At 46.3% G+C, this 27,589-nt stretch overlaps 1 protein-coding gene across 6 annotated transcripts in view; it reads left to right on the forward strand.

Moving 5' to 3' along the window:
• The window catches only part of SYNRG (synergin gamma), a 57,647-nt gene that overhangs the window by 16,558 nt on the left and 13,500 nt on the right, over positions 1 to 27,589 (forward strand). For all 6 annotated transcript variants that reach the window (XM_077919356.1, XM_077919357.1, XM_077919358.1 and 3 more), the window contains 7 exons: positions 380 to 576; positions 1,571 to 1,819; positions 4,113 to 4,249; positions 6,896 to 7,014; positions 8,581 to 8,643; positions 14,876 to 15,799; positions 26,022 to 26,615. In XM_077919356.1, coding sequence (XP_077775482.1) covers positions 380 to 576; positions 1,571 to 1,819; positions 4,113 to 4,249; positions 6,896 to 7,014; positions 8,581 to 8,643; positions 14,876 to 15,799; positions 26,022 to 26,615 — 2,283 coding nt within the window. The remainder of the gene's footprint in view (positions 1 to 379; positions 577 to 1,570; positions 1,820 to 4,112; positions 4,250 to 6,895; positions 7,015 to 8,580; positions 8,644 to 14,875; positions 15,800 to 26,021; positions 26,616 to 27,589) is intronic.

The raw sequence follows: 27,589 nt of genomic DNA on the forward strand, positions 1-27,589 counted from the left end.
GGCCTTCTTGGTAGTGGCACCTGCCCTGTGGAACGCCCTCCCTTCAGATGTCAAAGAGATAAACAACAGACATCTGAAGGCAGCCCTGTTTAGGGAAGTTTTTAATGTGTGACAGTTTAATGTATTTTTAATCTTTGTTGGAAGCCACCCAGAGTGGCTGTGGAGACCCAGCCAGATGGGTGGGGTACAATTATTATTATTGTTATAATTCCATGTAGAATTCTGTACATGCTCTGGTTGTTTTCCAGCTCCACAGTGGAGCTGGAGGGTTGGCATTTGCTGGTGTCCAAGTCCAAGTTCATCTTGTCTCTAATTTGGGTTCTTATGTGTTGGCAACTCCTGATTATGCGAAGTCCAATGATGGCTTTTTTCTTTGCAGATCTGTACAAGAAAATTCTAGAAACCACTATGACGCCCACTGGAATAGACACTGGCAAACTTTATCCCATCCTGATGTCATCTGGACTTCCGAGGGAGACACTTGGGCAAATATGGGCCTTGGCCAACCGCACCACTCCTGGGAAGCTTACGAAAGAAGAGCTGTATACCGTTCTGGCGATGATAGCCGTAACTCAGGTAGGAGCGACTAAACAGTGGGAGGCAAAGCTGGGGGAAGGTCAGCTCACATCTTTTGAGTGGGTTCTGTGCACCTCTTATTAGAAAAGCGGGAAAGGATGTGCTGTGGTCCAGAGCTTGTAGCGCTCCTGCATCCAAGAAACTGGCCAGATTCTGCACCCCCTTTGCTACAGTGATGTGCCAGTCTCCAAATGGCTTGCTGCACCCCCAGGCATTGGTGGAAAATTACACCAAGTCCTGTATCAATTCAGTAGAGTTGGAAAAATCATTTGAGCAGCAGTGGTCACATACATAAATAATTTTTTATATTGTCTAGGTAACTCCAATCCCATAATTCCCCCTCCCCCAAGCCTCTGGTTTTTTAATTGAGGTTATTGCAAACATTTTTTTCAATTCATTACACATCATCTCTCAGTAGGCTTTTACCTTATTACAAGTCCACCACACATGGGAAAAAATACCTCCCTTATTTCTAACAAATGCTTGATTCCGATTTATACATTCTTGCTAGTTTTGCTATAAATCATTTCCACAAATTTCCCCCTCACACCATAACTTGATGTAAACTTTAATTCTGTGTTCCACAACCGCTCCCATGCCGACATTTCAATATTGTGACCAATATCCATTGCTCAGTGTGTTATTGAAGTTACTACTTGTTCATCTTTTGCTTCCCATTCTAATACAGTGGTACCTCGGGTTAAGAACTTAATTCGTTCCGGAGGTCTGTTCTTAACCTGAAACTGTTCTTAACCTGAGGTACCACTTTAGCTAATGGGGCCTCCCGCTGCCGCCGCGCCACCGCTGCACGATTTCTGTTCTCATCCTGAAGCAAAGTTCTTAACCTGAGGTAATATAACTCGGTTAGCGGAGTCTGTAACCTGAAGCGCCTGTAACCTGAAGCGTATGTAACCCGAGGTACCACTGTAGCGCCTTATACGAACAGTGCTGCTGTCTATTAATGCTCCCCCCTGCCCCCTCTTTTCGCTTACAGAGAGGCCTTCCGGCTATGAGCCCCGACGGTTTGAACCAGTTCCCCTCTGCCCCGCTCCCTACACTGAGTGGGCTCCCGATGGCAATCCCTGTCACGGTGAGCCAGCAGTCGATGATGCCGCCGGGGCCTCCCGTCTCCATGCCTCTTAGTATGGCGCCCACCGTGGTGGGGATCAACATGGCTGCACCAGTGGCGGGACCTTCAGCGCCGGCGCCCAGCGGGTTCATGCCGCCTTACCCTCCAAGCCAGGTCAGTGCCGCGTATGCCATGCAATAAGCGAGAATCCTTCTTGAAGTGGATTTAAGCAAGAACTTGTCCTTTCCAGCCAATATTTAAGCAACAGAGCGTGAACATGTCTCTTTCTTTTAATGCTCATTTGCCGTTCTCACATCCTGTTTGTTTGCTTTCAGTTTTGAAGTATTTGTGCTTCATTTTTAACCTGCATGCCGTTTCTCCGCATGACTGTATGCAAGGCAGCTTAGAACCCATATAAATTACGGGGTTTTTAGATGGCTTTCATTGTGTTTCAGTGCCTCTTTTCTTTTAAATTTTATTGGGTTGTAGTCAGTGTTGGTCTGACTCAGAGTAGACACATTGAAGTTAAAGGGTACAACGGTAGCTCGGTTCTCAAACGTAATCCATTCCGAACGACCGTTTGAGTTCCAAAACGTTCGAAAACTGAGGCACAAAGGGCTGTCTGCAAATTCAATTGAGAAAATTGAAAAAACACACAGCGGAAGCCATTTGACTTCCAAGGTGTGTTCAAAAATGGAAGCATTTGCTTCTGGGTTTTTGGCGTTCGGGTTCTGAAATGTTCATCAATGGAGATGTTCAAGAACTGAGGTACCACTGTACTATCGACTTAGATCCTTTCATTTCAAGGGGTCTGTTCTGAGTGAAACTTAGTCGGATACAGCCCTGTGGTGGTTGTTTTTAAATACTGCTGTTTTATTTTTGTTCAATGTTCTAACAATATGTTGTTTGTTTTTTAAAACTTAGGTTTTTTTTAAAAAAGCAAGCAGTTTATAAATGCTTTTCAATAAACGAATTAACAATGTCCATTCATTTCAATGGGTTTTATGCAGCTATGTTTAACTACAGTTTGCCTCTGCTGTGCATCTGTATGCAGTGCGATAGGATCACCCAGTCACTCTTGATGCAGACATGCAGCAGAATGACTGCTAGCTGGGATAGCTCAGTCAGTAGAGCGTGAGACTCTTAATCTCAGGGCTGTGGGTTCGAGCCCCACGTTGGGCAAAAGATATCTGCATTGCAGGGGGTTGGCCTAGAATCAGTGTTTCCCAACCTTGTGCCTCCAGCTGTTTTTGGACTACAATTCCCATCATCCCTTGCCACTGGTCTTGCTAGTCAGGGAGGATGGGAGTTGTAGTTCAAAAACAGCTGGAGGCACAAGGTTGGGAAACACTGGCCTAGATGACTCTTATGGTCCCTTCCAACTCTACGATTCTGTACTCCTTGGAAGGACTCTCTGCATGAGTCACTGACATGGGAAAGAGCTGTGCTTTGAACAGTGACTTATGCGGAAGCTCTACAAACACCCTCCTCTGGGAGCCGACGCTTCTTTCTCCTTCCAATCCAGGTGTGGCCAACAGACCACTCATGAGCCTGGAGTTTTCCTGGATTATTTGCTTCATTAGCCTTGGGTTGAAAGTACCGTATGTTGAAATTTTGGCCTGTTTTTTCTGTGGGGCAGTTGTTACAGGTTCTGTGGGTGAAATCCCCAGTTCTTTGCAACATTGTCTTGTAAGTACAGTGGTACCTCTGGTTAAGTACTTAATTCGTTCTGGAGGTCTGTTCTTAACCTGAAACTGTTCTTAACCTGAAGCACCACTTTAGCTAATGGGGCCTCCTGCTGCTGCTGCGCCGCCAGAGCACAATTTCTGTTCTCATACTGAAGCATAGTTCTTAACCTGAGGTAATATTTCTGGGTTAGTGGCGTCTGTAACCTGAAGCGTATGTAACCTGAAGCGTATGTAGCCCGAGGTACCACTGTACCATGCTCGGACTCAGAAATAAATAGGGCTACTTTATCCAGCCCACAGTTTTAAGGGCTTTGCAAGGGGGGAGTTCAAAGTTGATTTAAGTAGCTTCAAAAGGGAGGGGAGATTTGAAAGTCCACCCGACAGCTCCCAGAGTCTTTTACTGATAAAATTTGGCAGTTATTTTCATAGGTTGAGCCTTTTTATCAGAGTAATTTGATAATTAGAGTTCCTACTCACACAGCAGAGACTCAGTGGAGACCTGACCTGGCGCCATCATCTCCCGGAACGCTTCTTTTTCCTGTGCACTATGAAAGCAAATCTTCTGGGGTGTAGGAACAAAGCATGCTTCTGGTTTTAATGGGAGAGAAGGAAAAGTGTGCATCTCTGCTATTGGAAGCCTCCTGGGAACTTTAGGAGTAGCCAATAAATAACAAAATACGTAGATAGCATAGTAGTGTTAGTTTTAAAGAATTCAAAGCAGCTAGGTATAAGATTGCTCTCACCCTGAAAGGGGACTTTATGATTTCATATTAATCTAGGCAGCCAAACAGGATGACGACGACTTCCAAGATTTCCAGGACGCTTCTAAGTCTGGGGGGCTTGATGACACCTTTACAGATTTCCAGGGAGAAGTATCTGGATCAAGCAAGGCGTGTGCTGCACAGCAGCAGAGCAGGTAGAGGATTTTTAAAACGTACTTTTACTGTAGGGGTTTTTGCTGGCAAGTGTGTATATACTTGTGTGTCAAAAACAAACAAAAATAGCTTTTCACATCTTCCCACTTAGGAGGCATAGAAACAGGACTATGTCCATGCCTCATTCTAAATCGGATCCAGTTACGTTTTAGGCCAGTCATGCCCAAGCTTTGTAGGAGAGCCACTGTTTAGTTCTGTTGTAAATGGGGAACGATTATAGCTCAGTGAACATGTGCTTTGGGAGGCAAAACGTCCCAGGTTCAATCCCGAGCATCTCCAGGTAAGGCCAGGGGGGAAAACCCATTTGAAACCTTGGAGAGCAGGTATAATTCAGAACCGTGATGACTGGAATCTTGCTTTGCCCCCCACCAGGGAAGGTCTGTGGCTCAGTAGTGGAGCATCTATTTTGCACTGCCAAGTGTCCCAGGGTCAATCTCTAGCATCTCCAATTAGGACTGGGAGACAAACCTGGAGAGCAGCTGCCTGTCAGTGTAGGTGGAGCCATGGTCGGACTTGATATAAGACAGCTCCCCGTTTTCTTCACTGTATCTTGCATTGAAATGAATTGCTGATCTTACTGCAATAAGTAACAGTAATTACGTTTAACACAGTATAATGACATATACCATAAACACGGCAATTACGACTTAGCCATTCTAGCTGCCTTTTTTATTGCATGTTACCTTTCCTCTTACACTTAGAAGCCAATACATATAAATATGCAGAATGCATTGCAGCCATTCGTCTTTGGCACAGGAAATGTCCTCCCGTGACGGTCTAATTGGGGTGTGAGTCAGCAGATATGTAGCTGTGGAAGGGAGAGGTTGTTTTTCCTGGAAAAGCCTCACCTGCGTCTCTGTCCCGTGAGACTGCACCTCCCCTCTGGAGTGGCGTAATCGTTTGCAGTCTAATATGCTGGTCTAATTGTTTGAAAGACTTATTTTTGGAGGGTGGAGGGGTGGGGGGTGGGGGAAGTCTCCAGCTCTACAGACAGCTGGTGATTAGACTTGCCATATAGCATCCTGCTAGATTCCCGGTGTGAACTTGCATAAGATTTCCATAAATGTTGCCTCTTGCTCTCTTTATTTGTGTAGTCCCTCTCTCTTCCCCCTTCTGCAGGCTTCATGGGTCCCCATTAGCATGCATCTGTGAACCGCTCAGCTTGTAGGCCACTGATAAGGAGATTTATTTGAAAGTGTCTTGCTCCCAGTCCATTTTTTCCAAAAACAAAACAAAACCCCTATATCTGTGAATCCCACAGAAATCCATATTTTCGATTTGGTGGCGTGGATTTGAGGTTAAACAAAAGCATGAGTTGTTTTAATGTCGAGGATGCTGTTCCAAGCTGTCAGCAGGGAGATAAAATATGTGAGTCGTGCGGTGAAGCTAATCCAGGGCGGCTTTGCTTTTTCCCACCACAACAAAACATAGATTTGCATGGGAGCTGCAGTGTTTTGATGCGTAATCAACTAGATCAGTGTGTATTTAACTGCTTTTTAGCTGTTTCTATTGAATTTTGTACATCGCCTTCCACCCTCCCTGTTGAACTTACAGTGCCGACAAAAGAGATTTTTTTTTTTATTCCAGCAGGCATTTTAATTAAAGTCAGATTTTATAGTTCTGATTGATTTTTATCTATCTGTGTTGTGGGTTCTTGTACACCACTTAGAGACGGTTGTCATTAAGCTGTATATAAATTGTTCAAATAAATAAAGATAAGAGAGGAAATGGTGGATTTATCCAAAATGAGAAGGGGGGGGGGTTGGATGACAGAGGGAACAGGTGTGTGAGGAAAGGATGCAAGAAGACAGGTTCTGGGTGGGCCAGAAATCTCCATCCTCTGCCTTTTTGCCTGGATTTTTTTTTGCACCCGTCTAATTGCTCTGCCCTCCCTTTTAAACTCAAACGGATGATTTTCGGCTTAAGGTAGGGACTGTCAATTCAGAGCAAAATCTATGTAGGTGGTAAAGGGGTGGGGGAACATCATGCAGCTTGTTACTGATTTTTTTCCTTCCCTCTCTTACCCTAAAAATATTGTAAGGAAATATTGCAGCATAAATTTCAGCATTGATTATATATGTGTGTGTGTGTGTGGTTTTCTTCACCCTTGAATGGGGGTAGGGAACCTTTTCCAGCCCAAAGGCCATAATGCCTTCTGGACTAGCTTCCTGGGAGGTCACATGCCAGTGGTAGGCGGGGCCAGAGGCAAAAGTGGGAGGGGCAAAGGATGTAAATATTACTGTAGGCTAGTTGACACCCCTCCCCCTGTCTATCCTACCTCCAGACTGGTAAGAGGCGTTATCTTGGTTCAAATGTGAAGCCTGGGAGAGTTCAGGCCTGGGAGAGTTCTGAGAGCCAGATAGAGAGACCTGGAGAGTCTGAGGTTTCTCCCCCATTGCTGTAGAAGTCCTACCCTGTGCTCTGCCGCAAGTAGAAGTGCCCTCTCAGGCCACCAGAAGCTGTTCTTGCATCAAGATCACTCCCAGTCCCTCCTTTGACTCCGTTTCCACCCTAATGCAAAGCTTGAGAATGTCTTCTCTGACAACTGAGCCGGTCTCTGCGGGAGCAAGGCCCTTTGTGCCCAGACCTCTCCTCACATTTTCCCATTCCCTTGCTTTTTTATGCAGCGCCCCTCCAATGCTGATCCCGCTCTCCGGCGCGAAGGTGCCGCCCGCTGTGGATAAGTACGCCGTTTTCAAAGGGATTGCCACCGAGAAGGCTACAGAAAGCACAGCTTCGCTTGGAGGTAAAAAAAGCAGCTGTCTAAAGTATCGGTGCACTCCTCTTTGTTATGACCTTTAGTGGGTTGATCACTTGTCTAGGAAGGGTTGTGGTGGTGCTGAGAACACTTCTCCTTTCCCCATGGGTGGCCCAAGACATTTTGGTACCCGAGGCGAACAAAAAAATGTAGCCCCTTGCCTCGGTCCCCACCAGGGAAGGAGGGGTGAGTGGAGGTGTACATCAGGAACAAGGGGGGAAGAGAGAGCGACCTTGGGGTCTGCTGCGCTTGAGGCAGCCACCTTCCCTGGCCTCATGGGTGGGCCGGCCCTGCCTATCCCCATTTACCAGGTTTACCTTTCCCTCCTCATGCACCAGATCCAAGCATGAAGCTGTCGTGTGTCAGGCTAATATGGAGAGAGTGAGATCCATGTAGGCCACCTTGAGCCCCTTAGAGGAGAGGTGGGATATACAGATAACCTTGGTGTAAATCTGAATCCAGTGTGATGTCGTGGTCAAAGTGCTGGACTAGGACCCAGCGGACGAGGGTTCAGATTCCCACTGGGTGACCTTTGGGCCTCTCAGCCTAGCCTACCTCACAGGGTTGTTGTGAGGATGAAATGGGGGGGGGGAGAGCTTTGTACACCACCTTAAGCTCCTTGGAGGAAAGGTAGGCTATAATTGTAATAAACACTAAGCTAAAGCCCTTGCCCTTGCAATCCTTGATTTCTATGTGCAAGGAATATTGATTGTTGTACGGGGGACACCGGTTTGCACAAAACCTGCACTTGCTGATTGCTATACACAGATGCAAATGTAGACATGGTGACTAAAATTGAAATAAAAACGCCATATCGCTTAGCGATGTGATGAAGAACTTAGACTCTGTGCCTGCTGAGTCTTATCCGGGCACTAACTGTTGATGGGTGACTTTAAGGCCCCTCCTGCTCTTCCTCTTTAGAGTTCTTTAAACTAGAGCGGACAGCCCTTTGGAGAGAGGATGGAATAACTGGGAATAAGCCGCAACTGAGCACAGTGGGACTCAATTACTTAGGGAGCAGCCTTACATTGAGTCAGAACATTGGCCCGCCTGGCTCAGTATTGTCTGCCCTGGCTGGCAGCAGCTCTCCAGAGTTTCTGACCTGGGTCTTTCCCAGCCTTACCTGGAGAGGCTGAGCATGGAACAGAAGAGCTTTTGCATGTAAAGCAGGTTCTCTGCCACTGAAATATGACCCTTCCGTTGAGATTCCTGAGCAGCATAATCCCTGCTTCCAACTGCTCCTACAAAATGCCTAGGCTGCAAGGTAGGATTGGGAAACAAAGGGGGGAGGGAGAGGCATGTTGATCACCAGGAAAAGTAAAGGAGAAAGCAACTGATTTTTCTCAAGTAGTGCCCAAGAACACATCTCAGAAAGAATTCTTTCTTTAGCGGCTGATCTAAAGACAGTCATGCACAGTCACTTTACGTAATGTGCCAATTTTTAACTTGTGATGATGATGATGTGTGTGTGTGTGTGTTTTATTCCAGCCTTAATTTAACTATATTGTGACTGAATTTTCCTTTTTTTAAAAAAATTAATTATACCCACAATAGATTATGGAGACAAGTACAGTGCTTTCCGAGTGCTGGAGCAGCAGCCTGAGAGTAAGCCCTTAGGTAAGTGTGCCAGATTTGCAAACCTTGATATCTTTGCCTTGTTGACTCTGTGCTTCTTTTTCAGGTTGTTTAAAGGGTCTCTGTAGGTTTGGCAAAAATCCTACCAACACCAATCTCAGGGCATTAATACTGTGTGTGTAGACATTTATTTAAACCAGGGTTCCCGAAGTGGTGAATATTGACTCCCTCTCTTCCCCCCCACCCCCATCTCTCTCTCTCTCTCTCTCTCTCTCTCTCTCTCTCTCTCTCTCTCTCTCTCTCTCACACACACACACACACACACACACACACACACACACGGTCAATGGGACCTAGAGGTGCAGAGTTTCACTTTTTAAACTTTTTTTTTTACAATGTCTCAATTCTAACCACCCCTCTTTCACTCCCCCACAAAGATGCAAAGGCATAAAAGGAAGCTGCCTTTAATATTCCTTGACTTTGTCTCATTTACATTCCTAAGAAGTTGGGTTGGGGTCAGTGGCAAGCTCATCAAGGGGGTCAGTGGACTCAGAGATTGGGGGCCACCCTACTTTAAATAATTGAAACAACCTTCGTGCTACCTCAGTTGTTGGACTGCAACCTCCATCAATCCCAGCTGTTAGGAAGCGAGTGTAAGTTCTGGCTTAAAGGTAAAGGTAAAGGTACCCCTGCCCGTATGGGCCAGTCTTAACAGACTCTAGGGTTGTGTGCCCATCTCACTCAAGAGGCCGGGGGCCAGCGCTGTCCGGAGACACGTCCGGGTCACGTGGCCAGCGTGACATCGCTGCTCTGGCGAGCCAGAGCCACACACGGAAACGCCGTTTACCTTCCCGCTAGCAAGCGGTCCCTATTTATCTACTTGCACTCGGAGGTGCTTTCGAACTGCTAGGTTGGCAGGCGCTGGGACCGAGCAACGGGAGCGCACCCCACCGCGGGGATTCGAACCGCCGACCTTTCGATCGGCAAGCCCTAGGCGCTGAGGCTTTTACCCACAGCGCCACCTGCGTCCCTAAGTTCTGGCTTAAATGCCTGTTAATATGCAGCTGCTTTTCAAAGCTAGGCATTTCTTCCTCTGCTCTTCCAGGCTGTGGGAAAATGCTGCAATGAGCCTTCTTCCCTCTCAGTTTATTGCCATTTTATATAACTGCAGAAAAGTACAGCTTTCTCATGGCTGTTTCCAGGAAAGCTCATTTCCATAAGGTCCCCAAGGGCGGCGTAGTTACATTTTCTGGGAAAGATGCAGTTTCCTGGATCAAAATGGACTAGAGTCCTTTTTTTAAAAGCACCTTTTTCAAAAGACTGGCAAATATGCTATGGCTAATTAACTCAGTGGGCTACAGGCTACAGGCAGATGTTGTGTGCATTTCAATAATCTGAGGCCAGGGGAAACGCATTACGAGTCTCAGTTTCTCAATAACTGGACTGTAGCGCAAGCTTTCCATCGTCTCAGTGTAACCAGTGAAAATTGGAGGCAACTGCTTTGGAGACTTGGAATGCCATTAACAGTTTTAAAGCTAAGCAGGACTTCATCTTTGTCAGCACCAAGACCGGAGACTTCCTAGGGAGCCTCTCCCTGAAGGAAGTACAGAATATTTTATCTGTGAAGCTGCCTGGCATATCACTCAAAAAGTCGACAGTTGCAAAAATACCTTTATTAAGGTCAGCAACAAAAAAGTCACAAAATCGTGGCAAGCTTTTTGAGATCTCCAGCACCCTTAAATCAGGTTGGAGTGTTGCACCAAGCAAGGGGTTGGCTTGGCCTGAAAAACGTCTGAGCCCGTCCAGTATTTCAGAGAAAGAGAAGTTGGTTTTGAATTGCCCTCTTGTCACTTTTAACCCTTTCACCAGCTTACATTTCTAACGGAAAAGCTTGCAGCCCACCAGTAAGTTGAGTTTTGCTGTACCTTGCCTCGGTTTGGGTTGACGTCAGTTTCACAAAGGTGCTTTTCTCCCCACCTGGGAAAGCTGGAGTTTGCACCACCTGAAAGAACCAGATCCGCGTAACAGGAGTTCTGTTTGATGTGACCTCAGTACCTTTTCCCTCAGTAGCAGGTGGTGGAGCAGCATTGCTCACCTCCAAACACCCACATCACTGTTGCATCCTGGGAGGTGCAAGGTTGGTGCGGAGCCAGTTGGAGTTCTGGATTGGCTCTGCTGGAGTGTTTGCACTGTATCAACCTCACCACTCCCTTGCTCCTCCTCTCCATCCTTGTATGCAGCAGCGTCACAGGCAACTGGAAGTCAGGTGACTGTTGCTACCCCATCTTGCCGACTTTTGCCACAGCTTAAACTGGCCTGAAGCGTTGATTTGCTCTTTCTGTTGACTTATGGCAGCATTTGTGAAACTGACTTAACTGGGTTTTCTGTTTTCGTGGTGACTGTGATTTGAAATATGATAAAGCAAAACCTCTCTCTCTGTGTGTGAGTAGATATAGATAGAAGTTTTGCATTGCATTACCTTTCACGTAATGTAGACATATTTTAACAGCAGCTTCTGTGTAAATATGTCTTGCTGGTGAATGGGTTAATCAAAATTAAGTGAATTCAATGGGGCCAACTGTGTGGTCTAGCTCTGTGTAAGGGAGCTCTAGTGTCTTAAGAGAGGGGCTGTAGCTCAGTGTCTAGAGCCCCTGCCCTGCATGCAGAAGGTCCCAGATTCAGTTCCTGGCATCTCCAAATATAGCTGGGAATATCCTCTGCCTGGAACTCAGGAGAACCACTGCCAGTCCATGTAAGCAGTGCTGAGATAGATGTGGCTGTGGTCTGACCAGGTATAAGGCAGCTTCCTACATTCCTAAGCATCCTGTTCTAAGGTAACAACATGTACACAGGTGATAACTGGAGAAAGCTGAAGTAGGGCAGGGATTTCCAGCATCGTGCTTCCAGGCCATCTGTTGTGCCCAAGCATGACCAAGAGCGTATGTGAAAAAGGCTTCAGAAAATACCCCTACAAGAATCCAGACTGCACAAGAGACTGTTTGCTCTTCTTGCTCAGTTCTTGTTCGCACAGGTTCAGCCTTTCTGTCTTTGAACATGCCCATTCAGACACACTTACATTTCTTTGGGTGCCAGGATTGGATGCTCAGCCTCCTGTTAGCATATAAGTTGTGGAATGGGCAGCTACACACCTAGCAAGCAGCAGACCCCTCTGGTCCACATCAGATAAGCCAAAGTAGCTTCCAGCCTATAACTTGGCTCCGTTTCTCCTTGTTGAAGCCCCTCTCCACTCCAAAAAAGCCCTCTGCTCCTGTGGTTACTGCAAACATACATAGACATCACTGCCTGCTGTCCTTATCTGGAGTGGTAGCATCTCCCCCAAACTCCATTTCAGAGATATTTGTGTATCAAGAAACCATCTTCTAATAACTTCCAGAGGGACGAGCTTGCTAGTTTGCTGTAGCAAAACCAGCAAGAAGTTCTGTAGGACCTCAGGAAAGCCGATTTACTATGTCTTAAGCTTTTTGTAGGTAAAACGTATCTCCCACAACTATCTCCCACTAAGGAACCATCTACTTGCCTTCCTGATTCGTTAACGTGGATTTAGCTTTAAAAAGGAAGGCTGGCCACCACCAATCTTGGGAGCAGGAGACAAGCTGTTTAGAGAAACTGGGTTTTTTAATTCTTTTTTACTATTATTTCCCCAAGAGATAGCATTACATTGCCGATGAAGACAGTACAAAACATTGATGCTAAATAATTAACTCCAAGCAGAATAAAAAACCATTAAGCGATGCTGGTAAAAAGCAGTACCATTATTGGGGAAACGGCTTTGAGGGGTTGATATTGATCATTTAAAGTTCATGAGGAAGGTGATGGGCTTGGAACTGGTAGCAATGATGGCGCCCCATGAAGTTACCTGAGGAGGAAATTGATGCATTGAGGCAGCCCCAGAGAAAAAGCCACCCAGATGATAACTTAGGGATAGGCAAATTCATTCATGTTTGTTTCTCTCAGGTTCTATTTTTTTGCAATCTTAAGTTCAGCTCTCCATGTTTCTGCATGAGTTTGCACTGTGTGTGATGCGTGTGTTTTCTTTAAGTCCTCATGATGATTCATAGGGATGTTAGTGCAGATTCTAGTACACAGCTTTGCCTAAAATACACATTTTTGCAAAGCAATCTCCCCATATAAGATGCATTTTGTAAGTTAATTTTCACCAATGTCAGCATTTTATACACACTTTAGCCAACCACTCTTGCACGCGTTACTTGGCTGGGTAAGCGCAGTGCAAAATTCAGAGCAGTGTGAATTTTGAAAGCTTACCTGCATTTTGAGTCATGTGTTGTTTCAGAGAGTCTAAATGAGGTAGATTTGCCTTTAAGTGAAAACTGAATCGGATTTCTCCCCCACCCCGATAAGAGTTGCCCACCTAACTTGTGAAATCAGGGACACTCGGGGAATGGCATCAGGTTATTGATTGATTGATTGATTGATTGATCGATCGATCGATCGATCAATCAATTTGATTCACTATATAATAAATAAATGAAATGCTTAAATTGAATTTGAAGCTTCTCTCACTTTGCCACCAGATGGGCTGTTGCTTCTGAATAGCTAGTGCCTTAAGAGCTTTGGGTCCGCTACACTGCCGGGGGGTGGGGTACATTTCTACCCCGAAGAAAATCTAGTTCTTTGACTTGTATAAATTATGCAAATGGAGGCAATTTGCGTCAGTTCTTACAGCACATAATTACAGTTTTGTAATCTCGACAAGCTGTATTCTTCTTTTATCAAGGCTCATTACAATACTGTTGATGGGCTAATACAATTAAGCATGTGTAATCACAGCTTTTTAGTTATGTTGAAAGCATTTGTGCCCACCTATGAAACAGTGATAGCAGCTGATTCCCTTCCCCACCCCAGACAAATTACCCAGGCTTCTAGGAAACCCCTTCTCAATAACCAGACGACCACAGCACAATTTAGCCATATCCGACTGGCCGCATGCCCATGATAAAAATCTCTGTTTAACAAGTTGAGAGATGCATAGACTTCAGGAACCTGCACAAAGCTGCTTTGCTCTTCACATGTAGATCCAAACAAGCCAGGAAGCTGCAGTTGACTATTATTGCCTGTTACATGTGAATGAGGAAACTATGGTTCATGTCTTCCAAACAAGCCAGGATTTGGAAACCAACTTTAAGTCACAGCTTCAAATTATGGTGGTTTGGAAGCCATCGGCCATGGTTTCCTGGTCTGGATGTAACAGGAAACTATAGTTAACTGGGGCTCACTGGTTTGTTGGTTCATTCATGTGAAGGGAAGAATGAAGTGGGGGCAAAACAGCTACACAAAGTGTGTGTACACCTTGACTTTCTAAACTGGGAGTTGATCGCATGTGAACATGGCCTGCGTAGGATTGTATTTCTTCTAGTTACTTTACATTAGGGGTAGCTAACCTGTGACACACACACCCCTTCAGATATTTGTTAGACTCCAGCTAGCTAGCATGACCAATGGTCAGGGATGACGAGGGTTGTAGTTCAGGGCATCATGTGGGCTACCCATGTGTACATCACTTCATTGGTATTTGAGACAGTAGTTTTGCTCAAAATTTCTCTTGGGGCAGGCTAGTTTTTTTGTTATCATTGTAACCCGCTCTGCTCCCCTGTGTACAAGGGATTTCCACTTGGCAGAGAAGTCCTTTTCAGAAATGGGTGGTCCTTTTGGTGTATTATACAAAACTGGGGAATAAGTCTGCCTTGGGGAAAAACAGGAAAAGCAGCTGTGAAAAATTCTTCCTACTGAAAGGCTGTAATGCCTGAATTAAATGCAGACTATAGCTCTGTTCATAATTCTAGCGTATGAAAGAAAGACCCAGGATAAATTAAATTATCCCCGATACAGGAAATCACAGAATACTTCAGGAATGAAAATATATGTGAAAAGAAGAAAATGTATTGATCAAAGATGTCCCATTGGTTTGAATGGTCATCTTCAGCAGAATTTTAAATCTCCCCTGTTGAAATCTGTAGGACTTTAAAATGCTTGATTTTGACCGGCTTGTGCTTGCTGCCTGCCTGCCAACACACACACACACACACACACACACACACACACACACACACACACACAAAATTTGCCTTGAGCCCTTGGGAAGAACTGAGATGGAAAGTGAACAAAACAAACAAATTACCCGTAAGCCATTTTGAGCATTTGTGCGAATTAATACGTTTATTGCTCAGCTGAGAGAGTCACATATGTCGCTCTCGAGAATCCTGCTGACGTTTTCCTCCTTTTCCCTTCTCTTCAGGAGACAGCTTTGCAGAGTTCAAGTCTGCCGGAGCAGATGACGGCTTCACGGATTTCAAAACCGCCGACAGCATCTCTCCGCTAGACCCGCCGATGAAAGACAAACCTTTCCCTCCGCCTTTCCCTTCTCTACCTGCACAGTCAAAGCCGCCACCGCCGCAAGGAAAGCCACCTCTGAACCTGGCGGACCTCGATCTGTTTTCCTTGGCCCCTGCCGGCGAGAACAGACCTCTTCCCTTTCCGCCCGCCTACAACTCGCCCCAGCAGCCGTCTTTCCCTGCACCACCACCTCCGGCTTCTGCCGCTCCTGCGACTCTGCCGGCACCCGGCAACAGCTCGATCCTGCCCGACGACTTTGCCGACTTCAATCTCTTTGCGGGGTTGTCGAATTGTACCTCGGCAGCCACTCAGGATGAATTTGCAGACTTCATGGCTTTCAATAACAGCGTCGGCTCTTCACTCAAGCAAGAGGCCAGCCCCATTCCTCCCGCTGGCTCCTTGGCCAACACTCTGAAGAGCGGTCAGAGCTCGGCCCCCGCCTCCACCAAATACGACATCTTCAAACAGCTGTCTCTGGACGGCCCTGGCATAGGCTTTGAAGAACTGAAAGACCACACCCCTTCGTCCGTGAAAAGCGAGGACGACTTTGCCGACTTCCACTCGAACAAGTTTTCCTCCAGTTCCGAGAAATCCCTGGTCGACAAACTGGCAGCTTTCAAGCATGCGAAAGAGGACTCTGCTTCGGTCAAGTCTCTGGACCTCCCGTCCATCGGGGGCAGCAGCGTGGGCAAGGAAGACTCTGAAGATGCGCTCTCTGTCCAGTTTGACATGAAGCTGGCGGACGTGGGAGGAGACCTTAAGCATGTCATGTCTGATAGCTCTTTGGATTTGCCAACCGTTAGTGGTCAGCATCCGCCAGCCGCAGGTGAGGAACTAGTTAGATTGCTCTGGTAACGAAAGGCAATGGAAATGTCTAAAAGTCTTGCTCCCCGAGCTGAATTTCAGTATTACATGCCAGTCCTCTGAACTTGTGTTCTTTGGCAAGCTGCTAATCTCTTAACCAAGCAGTATTACTCATTTTTCTTTGTTGTCGTCCAACGTAATTTTTCGATTTGGATGGTTTGAGGTGGATCCTGTGCCCCGCAGTATTGCCAACGCCCTCTTAGCAGCCCCAGTTCCGGGGGGGGGGGGCGGACCTCTTGTGTCCATGGCGCCACTCCCTGAGGGCGCCCGAGACAAGACTGCTGCCAATGAGAGGCTGCCTCAATACTCCATAGGTGTTATCTAACTATTTTGCAAGTTAGCCTTTGCCCCCTCCCACTGTGCCAAGGGTTGCTCCTCTTTGGAAAGAGACCCGTCTGCTCTTGGAGACCTCATTCATCTCTGAAGATCTGTAAGGTTGCAATGTCAGAGTGAATGTGGCACATCTCTCAAGAAGTTTGGTGTGCATCTCCAAGGCCCACTGCAGACGTAATACCAGCTCCCTCTTATAAGATGGCGAGTTAGCCTCAAATCCTTCCCCAGTCTTTTTTTCAGGGGGTGGGGGTGGCGAACTCCCTATTGCTGCCTTAACTACATTGAAGCGATACCTTAGCACTGAGGCTCAAGCTATGTGGCATTTCAGTTTAGCTAGGATTTGATACCCACTTGAAGCAGTGGTTACAAGTCCTGATCAAACTGAAGCGCAGGTTAACCTTAACCACGGTTAGCAACATTGGTAAGGTACTGCTAAACTATGGCCGCAAGGTGAGGGAGTCGTACTTTTTAATTATTATTTTACTCTCAGTTTAAGGCATAACCAGTGTTAGCATCTTCTTCAGGCCCTCTGTCTGTATTGTGAATTTCCGTTCCCAGCCCCTCCACCTGTATTCTGAAATTCTGCCTCATGCAGCCTTTGCACCCTCATAATCTTCGAACAGTATAGCTGCCACGCTGTATTTGCACAAGTTGCTGGGCATGGGCGACCCCTTGGCAGGAGAAGAATAAAAGGCTAATGCAGAACTCTGATCAGTGCTCAGAACGGGGAGGCCTCTTTGGCCGGGATTGCTGCTTTACGTTCCGTTTTTGTACACGAAGGTCTGTACTTGGGTCCAAAGAATTCTGTGGCTTTTGTAAGGTCAGAATGCTTTCGCCACAACACATTTTCTTCAGGGCAGATCCAAGCCACCCATTTAAAGCACGTCCAACACACATGCAAAGCATATCACCTCCCCAAAGAATCCTGGAACCTGTAGTTTAAGGGCACTAGGAATTGTAGGTCTGTCAGGAGAAACTACAGTCCCCAGGATTCTTTGGGGCAGGGAAGTCATGCCCTTTAAATGTGCTTTAAATGCATAGTGTGGATCTGCCCTTAGTCTGGAAGGGGAGGTTCCCAGTGGTGTGTATCGGCATCAGAATCTATACTTGATGCCCACATTGTGACTTTACGGAGCCTACCTGTCTCTGTGCAAATAATTGACTTTTTGTAAAAATGGGACATGCCACCTTGTGTTGCGAATCTGGATCCACTGGTACGGTGGAAGACACTTCCCCATAGAAATTGTCCCATAACTCTGCATTAAGCATCAGGTGACTGTAACTACCTAGAAAAAGCGAATGGTGTGAGCCTCTTCCCGCTGAGCTCCATGGTGTATAGATGGGAAAGGCCCTTTTGGCTGGTCCACCTCGCAAGGTCCTGACTTTGGCTGCCAACTGGTGGTGGTGGGTGCTCATGCGTTTGCAAGCTTTCCAGAAGCCGAGGGGATCTTGTGTTGACTGTTTATAGTAGGAATCCTCCTCCCTTTTTTCCCTTTCCTTTTTAGATTTCCTTTATGAAATTAGAGTGAAAGCATAGAAATCCAGTTTGCTTGCAGCTCGTTAAAACGTCACACACGTGCCCTGTTTTTTGTTTGTGCTTTTTTTAAGCCTGTAAAAATAAGAGTGGGAAAACAACGAACTAAGCTTTTTGTGGCCTTTAAAAAAAGGAGAGAAATGGCAGTGTTCCGAAACAAAAACAAAAAAGTATTATTCAATGTTGGTATTATTTGTGGCAGGAAGGCTATTGCTGCAAGCATCACTTATTTTCACATGAACTAAAATTCCCTCCCCCCCACCCCAAGATATTGGGTAGAGCAGAAATTTACCATATTACAATCATTTTTTTAAGTGCTGAAGGCAGGGAGGGACTGTTGGTGGCTTTAACTATGGAGAATTCCTCTAACAGGGTGCAAAATATCAGGAAATAATTCTTCTTGGTGAAGAATGAAAACATTTTTTGTATGTTAAAATGCATGGGCATAAGGCCTGTTGGGTCGCTCAGTTCCCTGGCACCTACAAAATGTGTGTTCTTGGAAGTTTTTACTTTGGGTTTTTCCAAAAGCACTTTTTTCCTACTATTTTTCTAATCTTATCGTGTCAGTATCTTTATATGTGGCTCGTTTCCCAGAGATGAGTTTGGTGTCCGTAGCAATTCAGTGATAGACACTTGCCGTTTGATTTGTGTTGAGAGATGGATCTTGGGTCCAAACGCTGGGTGAAGCAGATCATGTTCTTTGATGCAAAGTGTGTTAACCTTTTTAAGTGTTGATAATCAGGAGGCTGACAGGGTGTTTTTGTTTGTTTGGTTTTTGTTTTGTCTTTTCCAAGACTGCAATGGAAGCTTACTTTCTAGTGCCAACTCCAATGTATTCCTCAAGGGGGCCAGTTCAGTCCTAATGCTTCTTATGCCCTAACCTCAGTCATGGCTCAGAAATGGATCACAGAGACTCCCTTTTGGCACTTGAGTTCACACCATTCATAACTATGGTTCACTCTTACAGCTGCATCAAAGCTAACCATCCTTGCTGCCACTTAGAGTTGACGGCTAGCCAGCATCTCAAATCTCGGTTGGGAGTCAATCCTGGTTAGCATTTCCCACCGTTAACTCCGTTGCAGCTGTAATGAGAGCTGCACAGCCCTTTTGCTCCTTCCTTTATGCAAGTGGAGAGATGAGCCGGGAACCTGCTGGCTTCCCCTTTATTTCCAGACTGAGAAATTATGGTTAATGGATGACACCCAGTGTGGGTTATTTCCAGAGTAAAGCTATTTAAAACCATGTCTGTTCATTTCAGCAGGTCTGCTCTCAGGTCTGACTTGGCTGTTTCACCAAAGGCTTCCAGGCAACTTAGGATATGGAGCCTTGATTTGAAATTAGTTTCGGAATCCTGGCTTGTTTGGGAGCCGTTGACCAGAGTTTCCTGGTTTGTGTGTAACAAGAAACTGTGGTTAAGTGCAGCTGCATGGCTTGTATCTTCACTTGGGATAAGGGAAGGGTGAAACACGCAAAATGGCTGCATTCAGCTGTACGGCCAGAGGGTGATCCCTTAAACATAGTAAAACGGCAGGAAGTATTACATCTGCTCTGGCCCAGACACTTTTTATTATTATTATTTGGTCCTTGTCTGAAGTCTCTTAGATCATTCTCTCAATTCTTGTTTGTTAAATCAACTTTTTTTGTGCTCTGGCGTTTCCATATGCGTGTGTATATATGTTCTGAAGCATTTCAAGCTCTGAATTGATAATGTTCAAGTGTCTATATAACTTTATTTGAAGTTTACATACTTTAAGTAGACTTTTGATTCCTGTTGGTCTGTAAACTGAAATGTCAGAAAGGGACAGTATCCCTTTTATATATTTATTCCTTGATTTAGGAGAAATGGCTGGTCAGCCATTGGGCGCTTAACTTTGTGTTGTCTCCAGACGGGGTTCCTCCACAAGTGAGGTTCCTGTCAAAAAAAGTGAGCATGTATGTAGAACTGAATTTATCTGAATGTTTCAGTTTTGGCACAGCAAAGAGAAGGACCTAGGAATTTAGAGGCAGTGATGAGTTAAAGTGACAAGAAGGGATGAATGTTAGGCCAGTTGTGGGGGGGGGGGAATGTTAGAATCTGTCCCCTTTCAGCCAAATTGCCTTAACTTCTCTAGGTTGGGGTGAAGCAGAGAGACTTATTTTTCCAAATTCTTTCAAGGGGATACTGTCTCTTTAAACTTTGCTATATGATTCCTTGTGCAGAAGGCAGCCAATATGAAAAATGTGGCTAGATTTTGAATGGGGGGGTGTTTAACCTCTGTCAAACTTTGAACTTTCTAAGCCCTTGCTGCATGTTAATTTCAACCAGGCTACTGCTGCTGCTTTCCTTGCCAAATTTTAACCCTTTGCCCCCCTCCAATGCTCTTGTCAATTTGAATTGCTTGGTGTTGGGGTCTTTTTCTTTCCCAATCCTTCCCTGTCTTTGAATAATGCAGCCAGGGCAAATACCCTCGCCTGCAAATTTAATGGAAGATTGCATAATTTCTTGAACCTGCAGGCCAATAGTCCTTCTCCCCAACCCCCACCACCACGCCTTGGTGCTTATTGGGGGGTAGGGGAGAGGAATCTTCATAAATTGAAATTGGGCCAGAGATCCCCCACTTTTTGCTGTCAGTTTTCCTCCCCCTCTGATACCTTTATTTGAACTCGATATTTCCTTGTGTGAATGTGCCTTTTCGAATCTGCTTCGATATCTCTCTCTTCTGCAAAAAGACTGACCTGCATGCTTTGATTCTGATGACTGCCCTTTCGAGCTCCTGTATAGCGTTCTCTTTTGCGATCTGTAAGTCCTGCTGTGTTAAATAAATATTTATCTTGGCATATTTTGAAAGTCTGAGCATGTGTGGTTTTTCTTCCCCCTCCCCACTTTTTTAAAGAGTCCAGAAATGCATCTGGTTGCCATCAGCAAAAAAAATTAAAAAATTTAAAGCTCTTAAAAGTTTAAAGCAATCGTATCCCCTTCCACTTAAAACGTCTCTCTCTCTCTCTCTCTCTCTTAACATCTTCCAGAGGGGTAGCTGCGTTAGTCTGTTGCTGCAAGAACAACAGAGTTATTACAACATAAGCTTTTGGGGACTAGACTGCACTTCATGAGATATGTGAAGTGAATTTATCGGTTTTCTGAGATAGCAATTATTATGTCATTCTTGCTGGCCATTCACAGAAGAGTTGTCCGTAACACAGACATCCTGACATTGGAAGCCAGTTAACACACATTGTGCGACAAACATGCATTGTTCTCATCCGGTCCCCAAGCGATAGCATTAAACCTCTTGACAAATGGTTATGCAACTGTTTCTCCTCTTTTTAGTGACTGTCAGGGCAGGGAGAGGAGAGGTGGTGGCAAAAGCCAGCCAGCCAGTCAAAGCAAGTACGCAAAGATGGACAAGAGCTCTGTTTGTGGCTGAGGGACACGTTGCTCAGGCTCAAGAGCTTGGGCACAGTTTCTAGGGCATTATAGGGCCAAGGATGACAATTCATGAAGGGTGATAGGTATGTCCTCCCTCCCTTCTTAGACGCACAAGCCCTGCTGGATCTGCCCTGAACCTCCGGACAGTCATCTTCCTTGGATATCCGCAAGTCGTAGTGTTACGAGAGAGGGAGGAAAACTTTTCTCTGTCCACTTTCTCTCTGCCATGCATATTTCTGCCATGCCACCTCTTGCTTGCCTTTTCGCTGTAAACAGGAGGAGTTGCACCATCCAGCCTTCCTCCACAAAACTATTGGGTTGCTGCAGCAAGGCATTCTATCCCACTTGCCTCCCTGTGCCAACTCCATTTTCTCCCTTCCTTTCCAACTGGCACTCTGTGTTCTTTGGGTTCTGAGCATGTTTAGTCCTCATTGGTGTATATATATATATTTGGAGGGCTTTTGGGCCCCCTTAGGGTCTGTTTTCAAGATGTTGTCCTCCTTCTGCAAACCTCAGAGTTCTCCCATATCATACTTCTCTGTGGCCCACTTCAGCTCCCGTTCTTCTGAAGCTCCAGTGTTCACTACTAGAGATAACATCCTTCCCCTGCCCCCCAGCCAATTAGGGTGGGGGTTCCCATGAAAGTACAGTGGTACCTCAGGTTACATACGCTTCAGGTTCAGACTCCGCTAACCCAGAAATAGTACCTTGGGTTAAGAACTTTGCTTCAGGATGAGAACAGAAATTGCGCGGCAGCAGTGGGAGGCCCCATTAGCTAAAGTGGTGCTTCAGGTTAAGAACAGTTTCAGGTTAAGAACGGACCTCCGGAACGAATTAAGTACGTAACCAGAAGTACCACTGTAATAATCTGCAGATGAAGGCTTCTTTCCAGGTATGGGGGAACATAAAAAGGGCTGCCTTACACCTAGTCTCACCGTTGGCTCCTCTAGCTTTTAGTATTGTTTACACTGACTCACAGCAGCTTTCCAGATCTTCCGGTAGGGGCCATTCCTAGCCCTACCTGGAGATGCCGAGGCTTGAACCTGGGACCTTGTGCATGCCGGGCAGTAGACACGGCGACTGTGTACACACTGCATGTCTAAAGCCCGTGACTTCCCCCAAAGAATCCTGGGAACTGAAGTTTGTTGAATCGTAGCTCTGTGCAAGGTGAACTACAGTTCCCATGATCCTTGCCGGGAAAGCCATGTGCTTTGAACATCTAGTACGTGAACACAGCCTGTGAGTAACAATGAGATGTTACATAATCCACATCAAAAGCGAAACAGCCTGCACTGAAGAATGTAAGGTTTGCAGGCAGTTGTGCTTCACGGTTTCTTCCCCTGTCTGTGTTGCCCCATACATCTTGGCCTGCTTTCATCCTTGTCCAAAGCGGCAGCGCTTTAACGGAGTTATTGCAGCTGTCCCGCATGTTTTAACTGCAGGTTTGCCATGTTAGCAAAGTAACCATGGGCTCTTAATATGCCCGCAGTAGTTAGAGGCAGCCAGCTGGGACTTGAAAGCAACCAGTCACAATGGCTTTGTCCTGCCACCACTGTTGGAGGCAGTATGCCCCTGAATGCCAGTTTGCAGGGAACTGCAAGTCGCTGTTGTGCTCAATTCCCGCCAGCATCTCGTTGGCCACAATGAGAACAGGAAGCCCTTCGCTTCCTTGTGGGCCCTTAGCCATGATGTCTACATTTTATATCCAGATGCCAGGTATCGCAGGTAGGGAGAATCCTGCCATTCTCAGGTCCTGCTTTGTGATTTCCCATTGAGGCATCTGGTTGACTGCTATGAGAACAGGATGCTGGGCCTCTTAGCTGATCCAACAGGTGTGCTCTTATTTCCTTACAGCATTTGCTCCATTGGCTAGGGTCGGAAAAGACTCTGATGGATCAGCACCATTTACAGTGGTACCTCGCAAGACGAATGCCTCGCAAGACAAAAAACTCGCTAGACGAAAGGGTTTTTTGTTTTTTGAGCTGCTTCGCAAGACGATTTTCCCTATGGGCTTGGCTTGCTTCGCAAGACGGAAACGTCTTGCAAGTTTGTTTCCTTTTTCTTAACACCGTTAATACAGTTGCGACTTGACTTCGAGGAGCAACTCATAGAACGCGGTGTGCTAGCCTTTTTTGAGGTTTTTAAAGACTTTGGTGATTTTTGAAGCTTTTCCAAAACTTTCCCGACACCGTGCTTCGCAAGACGAAAAAAATCGCAAGACGACAAAACTCGCGGAACGAATTAATTTCGTCTTGCGAGGCACCACGGTACTTAGCGAGGGGGCAGGTAGGGCATTCCATGCAGATTTTGTGGCTGTACCTGTGATCAGGCCTTAAGGCAGCCTGGTGCAGTTTCCAGAGGGGGGAAGATTTGAGGGCAATGACTGGATTATCCGCAAGGCCAACACACCAAAGAACTGTGTGGAGATGAGCTTTGCCAGGCGCGCTCAAGGAATTGTGGGGAAAGCTGGTAAAAGGGGCAGCTTTAAAAAGGGCAGCTTAACGTTTCATTTAAAGTGGTTTAGTACCCCAAAGGAATCCAAAATGGCTAAGAATTTAAGAAAAGAACCACGCCTAACAACACCCGTGTTGTTTCACGAGATTTATGCACCACTCCATTGTAAGAAAGCTTCAGAGAGGTTCACAAGAATAAAGCAACGGAATTGTCAGTAAAAAGGGTTGAAAACCATTATTTAAAATCTTCAAAGAATGCTTAATATCAATGATTAAAAGCAGATTAAAACATATGTCAACACTCTGCATATCTGGGTAAAGGTAAAGGTAAAGGTAAAGGGACCCCTGACCATTAGGTCCAGTCTTGGCCGACTGGGGTTGTGGCGCTCATCTCGCTTTATTGGCCGAGGGAGCCGGCGTAGAGCTTCCGGGTTGTGTGGCCAGCATGACTAAGCCACTTCTGGCGAACCAGAGCAGCGCACGGAAACGCCGTTTGCCTTCCCACCGGAGTGGTACCTATTTATCTACTTGCACTTTGACGTGCTTTCGAATTGCTAGCTTGGCAGGAGCAGGGACTGAGCAACAGGAGCTCACCCCGTCACGGGGATTCGAACCGCTAACCTTCTGATCGGCAAGTCCTATGCTTTGTGGTTTAACCCACAGCGCCACCCATGTCCCTTACATATATGGGTAGTCTTGCCTAAACAGAAACATTTTCAGCAAGAGTACTGGAAAGAGTACAGCAAAGTGGCCTGCCTGATATCACTAGGCAGGGGAGCTCCAAAGTGAGGGTGCTGCCACACTATCAGGCAGCCTTTCAACAAGGGCGATGACCAGCCCATTTAAAGCCACCAGGTTTTTGCTGGCCTCCTGAAACGGTAAAGTGGCCTTAGCATCTGGGTCCTGCCAGATGTTTTGGACTACGACTGCCTAGGAATGGTGGGAGCTGTAGTCCCAAACATCCAGGTTGCAGAAGGTTGCAGTATAGAGATGGCCTGGTGAACCTCAGTTGGCAAAGCATTCCACAGGGTAGGTCCCGCTACAGAAACGAACCGTAGTTTGTGCCAGCTTCAGCCGCACACTAACCAGGTGAGTGTTGATGCCTTTGGGGATGTGTTCCAGGGTATGTGGGTAGAAGCCTTATTCCCACCCACCACCCACTCCAGTTTTCTAAGTCAGGGAAGCTCCTGTGAGCACTGCTCGTGTTTCAGCCCCATTGCCAGAAATCCAGAATGAAACTTAAGTTTTAATGCAACATGAGCCTGCCAAGAGGTAGCGATGGTTTTATAGGGGAGAAGAGCCTATCAATGGCGTCTAGTCCTGGGGGCTGTAGGCTGCTTCTAGTATCAGAGGAAGTTTGTTTTAAAAGAAAACCCACACCTAGCATTTTGGCATCCGCAGGGTTGGGTTGTGGCTTTTCAGTAATGAGTCAAACATGTAAAGCAGAGGTGAGGAACATGTGGCCTTCAAGATATTGCTGCGCTCAGCATCCCTGGTCTGCTCACCAGGTTGACTTGGAGTCCAGCATCATCTGGGAGGGATCACACGTTCCCCATCCCCACCATAAACCTCTGCCCAGTCTTGTCTACTCTGACTGGCAGTGGGCCTCCAAAGTCTTGGGGCAGAGAAGCGTCCTTCCCAGGCTCTCCTGCCTTGGGATGGGGAAGCTGTGGTCCTGCAGATGCTGCTGAACCCCCAGCTCCCATCAACCCAGACTGGTCATGCTGTGGAAGGGCTGGTGTTCGTTGGAACTGGTGGGGCACACAGCAGGGAGCCCCAAATAGGTGAAGCCAGAGCCAGTGGGAGACAGGGCTAACTAATTCCAGTTTTGCCTCCACCCTCCTCCTCCCTGCTGAGTTGTACAAGGGTGGGCACTGAGGCTAAAGAGGAGGAATCTAATGGGCACTGCGACACCGTGAACCAGCTGTATTTAAGAAGGAAGGCAGGTGAGGCCTGGCTGCAGGCAGACTGAGCTACGTGGAGCAATGCCCCATTTGCCTTAATATACCAGCCTTCGCTGGAGTCCAGCAGCAACTGGAAGGCCACAGTGTCTCTCCTTCCCGAAGCAAAATAAGAACAGTCTAGTGCTGTGTTGAAACACAGTGGTTAGGAAAGCCACCTAGAAAGGGTATGTCTTAGCTGTCTGCTGAAGGACAAGTAAAGATGGAGTCGGGCCAGCTTCCCTTGTTCTGTAGCTGTGGATTTACAAGAACAGCAATCTTTGAGCCCTGATCTTTGAGCTCAGACACTGTACTTATGACTGCAGAGGATCATAGAACAAGTTTCAGAGGTCAGTAGGTACAGATGGGAGCTGCCAGTTTTTGAGATACTCTGGTGTTCTCCAAAATGGCACCATCTTTGGATTTGACTTGTGTCACTGTTTGCTGAAAACACTGGTCACTAGTGCTCTAATGGTTGGGTCTTCTCCTTCTCTTTTTCTCTGTCTCTCCCTTTCTAGATCTTGATGACTTGAAAGGGACCACCTTTGGAAGCTTCAGCAACGGCTCCAGTCTGGGTGGCTTCCCAAGCTATGATTGGTCTGACAAAGACGACGCCTACCAAAGCAGGAAGTCCCTCCCCTTGCCCTTTCCTCCAGGAAGTGGCTCCTCCTTGGCAACCTCCATCCTCCAGAAGAAAGAGACTCTGTTTGGCAGCTCGGAGAACATCACCTTGACCACTGTTTCCAAAGTCACCACCTTTGCAAGTGAGGATGCTCTCCAGGACGTGAAGTTCTCACCTTTTGCTAACTTCAAAGAACCTGACCCTCGGTCTGCGGACCAGAGTGACGATGACGTTGAAGGCTTTGGGGAGTTTGCAAGGCCCTTGGCAGAGACATCTGGAAGCCCAGCTGTAGGCACGCCCCAAGAGGCTGACTCAGCTGGCCTCTCCGTAGAAGCAGCCAAAGAAGGCACCGACGACTTTGGAGAGTTTCAGAGCGAGAAGCCCAAAATCAGCAAATTTGACTTCTTACTGGCAACTTCCCAAGGGAAGGTGAAATCGAGTGAAGAAATGATCAAGAGTGAGCTTGCAACGTTCGACCTCTCTGTTCAAGGTGAGTGGCTACATTGGCCTCCAGTTGTTCTGGACTACAGCTCCCATCAGCCCCAGCCAGGGAAGGGACCTTGCTCCCTGCTAAAGCATCTGCTCTGCATGCAGAACATCCTGGAGAAGCAAAATGCAGAACTACTTAAGCCTTTCTTCTGATTCAGCAGAGCTGCTTTTTAGGAAAGTATTTGCAAGCTACATTTGGCCTCTGATCTTCCTAGCCTGCATAGTATTAAGCAAATCTAACACTTTAGGGCAAGTAACTTGCTATTATTTTTAATTGAAGTTTTGATTTTCAAGGAGCTGAGTTCTGCCTCGCTGTGCAACATTCATATTGACCTGGTTTGCACAGAACACAAAGCCATGGTTCGTTTAACAAACCATAACTCAATCATGAGTTGTCCCACAGATGACCCAACAAACCATGTCTTCTTTCTCCAAAGTTTGGTTTATTTTCTAGCTGCTATCGCTCTTGCCTCATGTCTTTGTACCTTGGTTAGCATCTGGGGAGGGGCGGTCAAACAAAGCATAGTTAAGGAAGGGTGCTGGCTTCACATATAACACCAAACCATATTTAAAACAAAACAAACTTTGTAACACAGCAGCAAACCATGGCTTCAGATCACAATTTTTTGGCAGTAAACAAACCATAGTAAAGCCACTGGGCAGGGTTCTCACATAATGCTAAGCCATGGTTTAATAAAACATAGTTGAACAAACTGTTGCTTAGTGTTACGTGTGAATGAGGCCAAGGTCTTTTCTTCTTCCTCTTCATAGAATAATAAAATTGTAAAGTTGGAAGGGTCGTCTAGTCCAACCCTCTGTAATGCAGGAATCTCAGCTAAATCATATGTTATGGCTATCGGGTGGTTGCTTGAGAGCAATCAGGCAAGATGCCTCACTGGTCTTTTCTAAAGCTTTATTATTGGTGCCAAAAACCTTTACAATGCAGAGTGCCTCTATTCCATGTCTTGCTCATTC

The sequence above is a fragment of the Podarcis muralis genome, chromosome 15 (genome assembly GCF_964188315.1).
Source record: "Podarcis muralis chromosome 15, rPodMur119.hap1.1, whole genome shotgun sequence".
NCBI lineage: Eukaryota > Metazoa > Chordata > Lepidosauria > Squamata > Lacertidae > Podarcis > Podarcis muralis.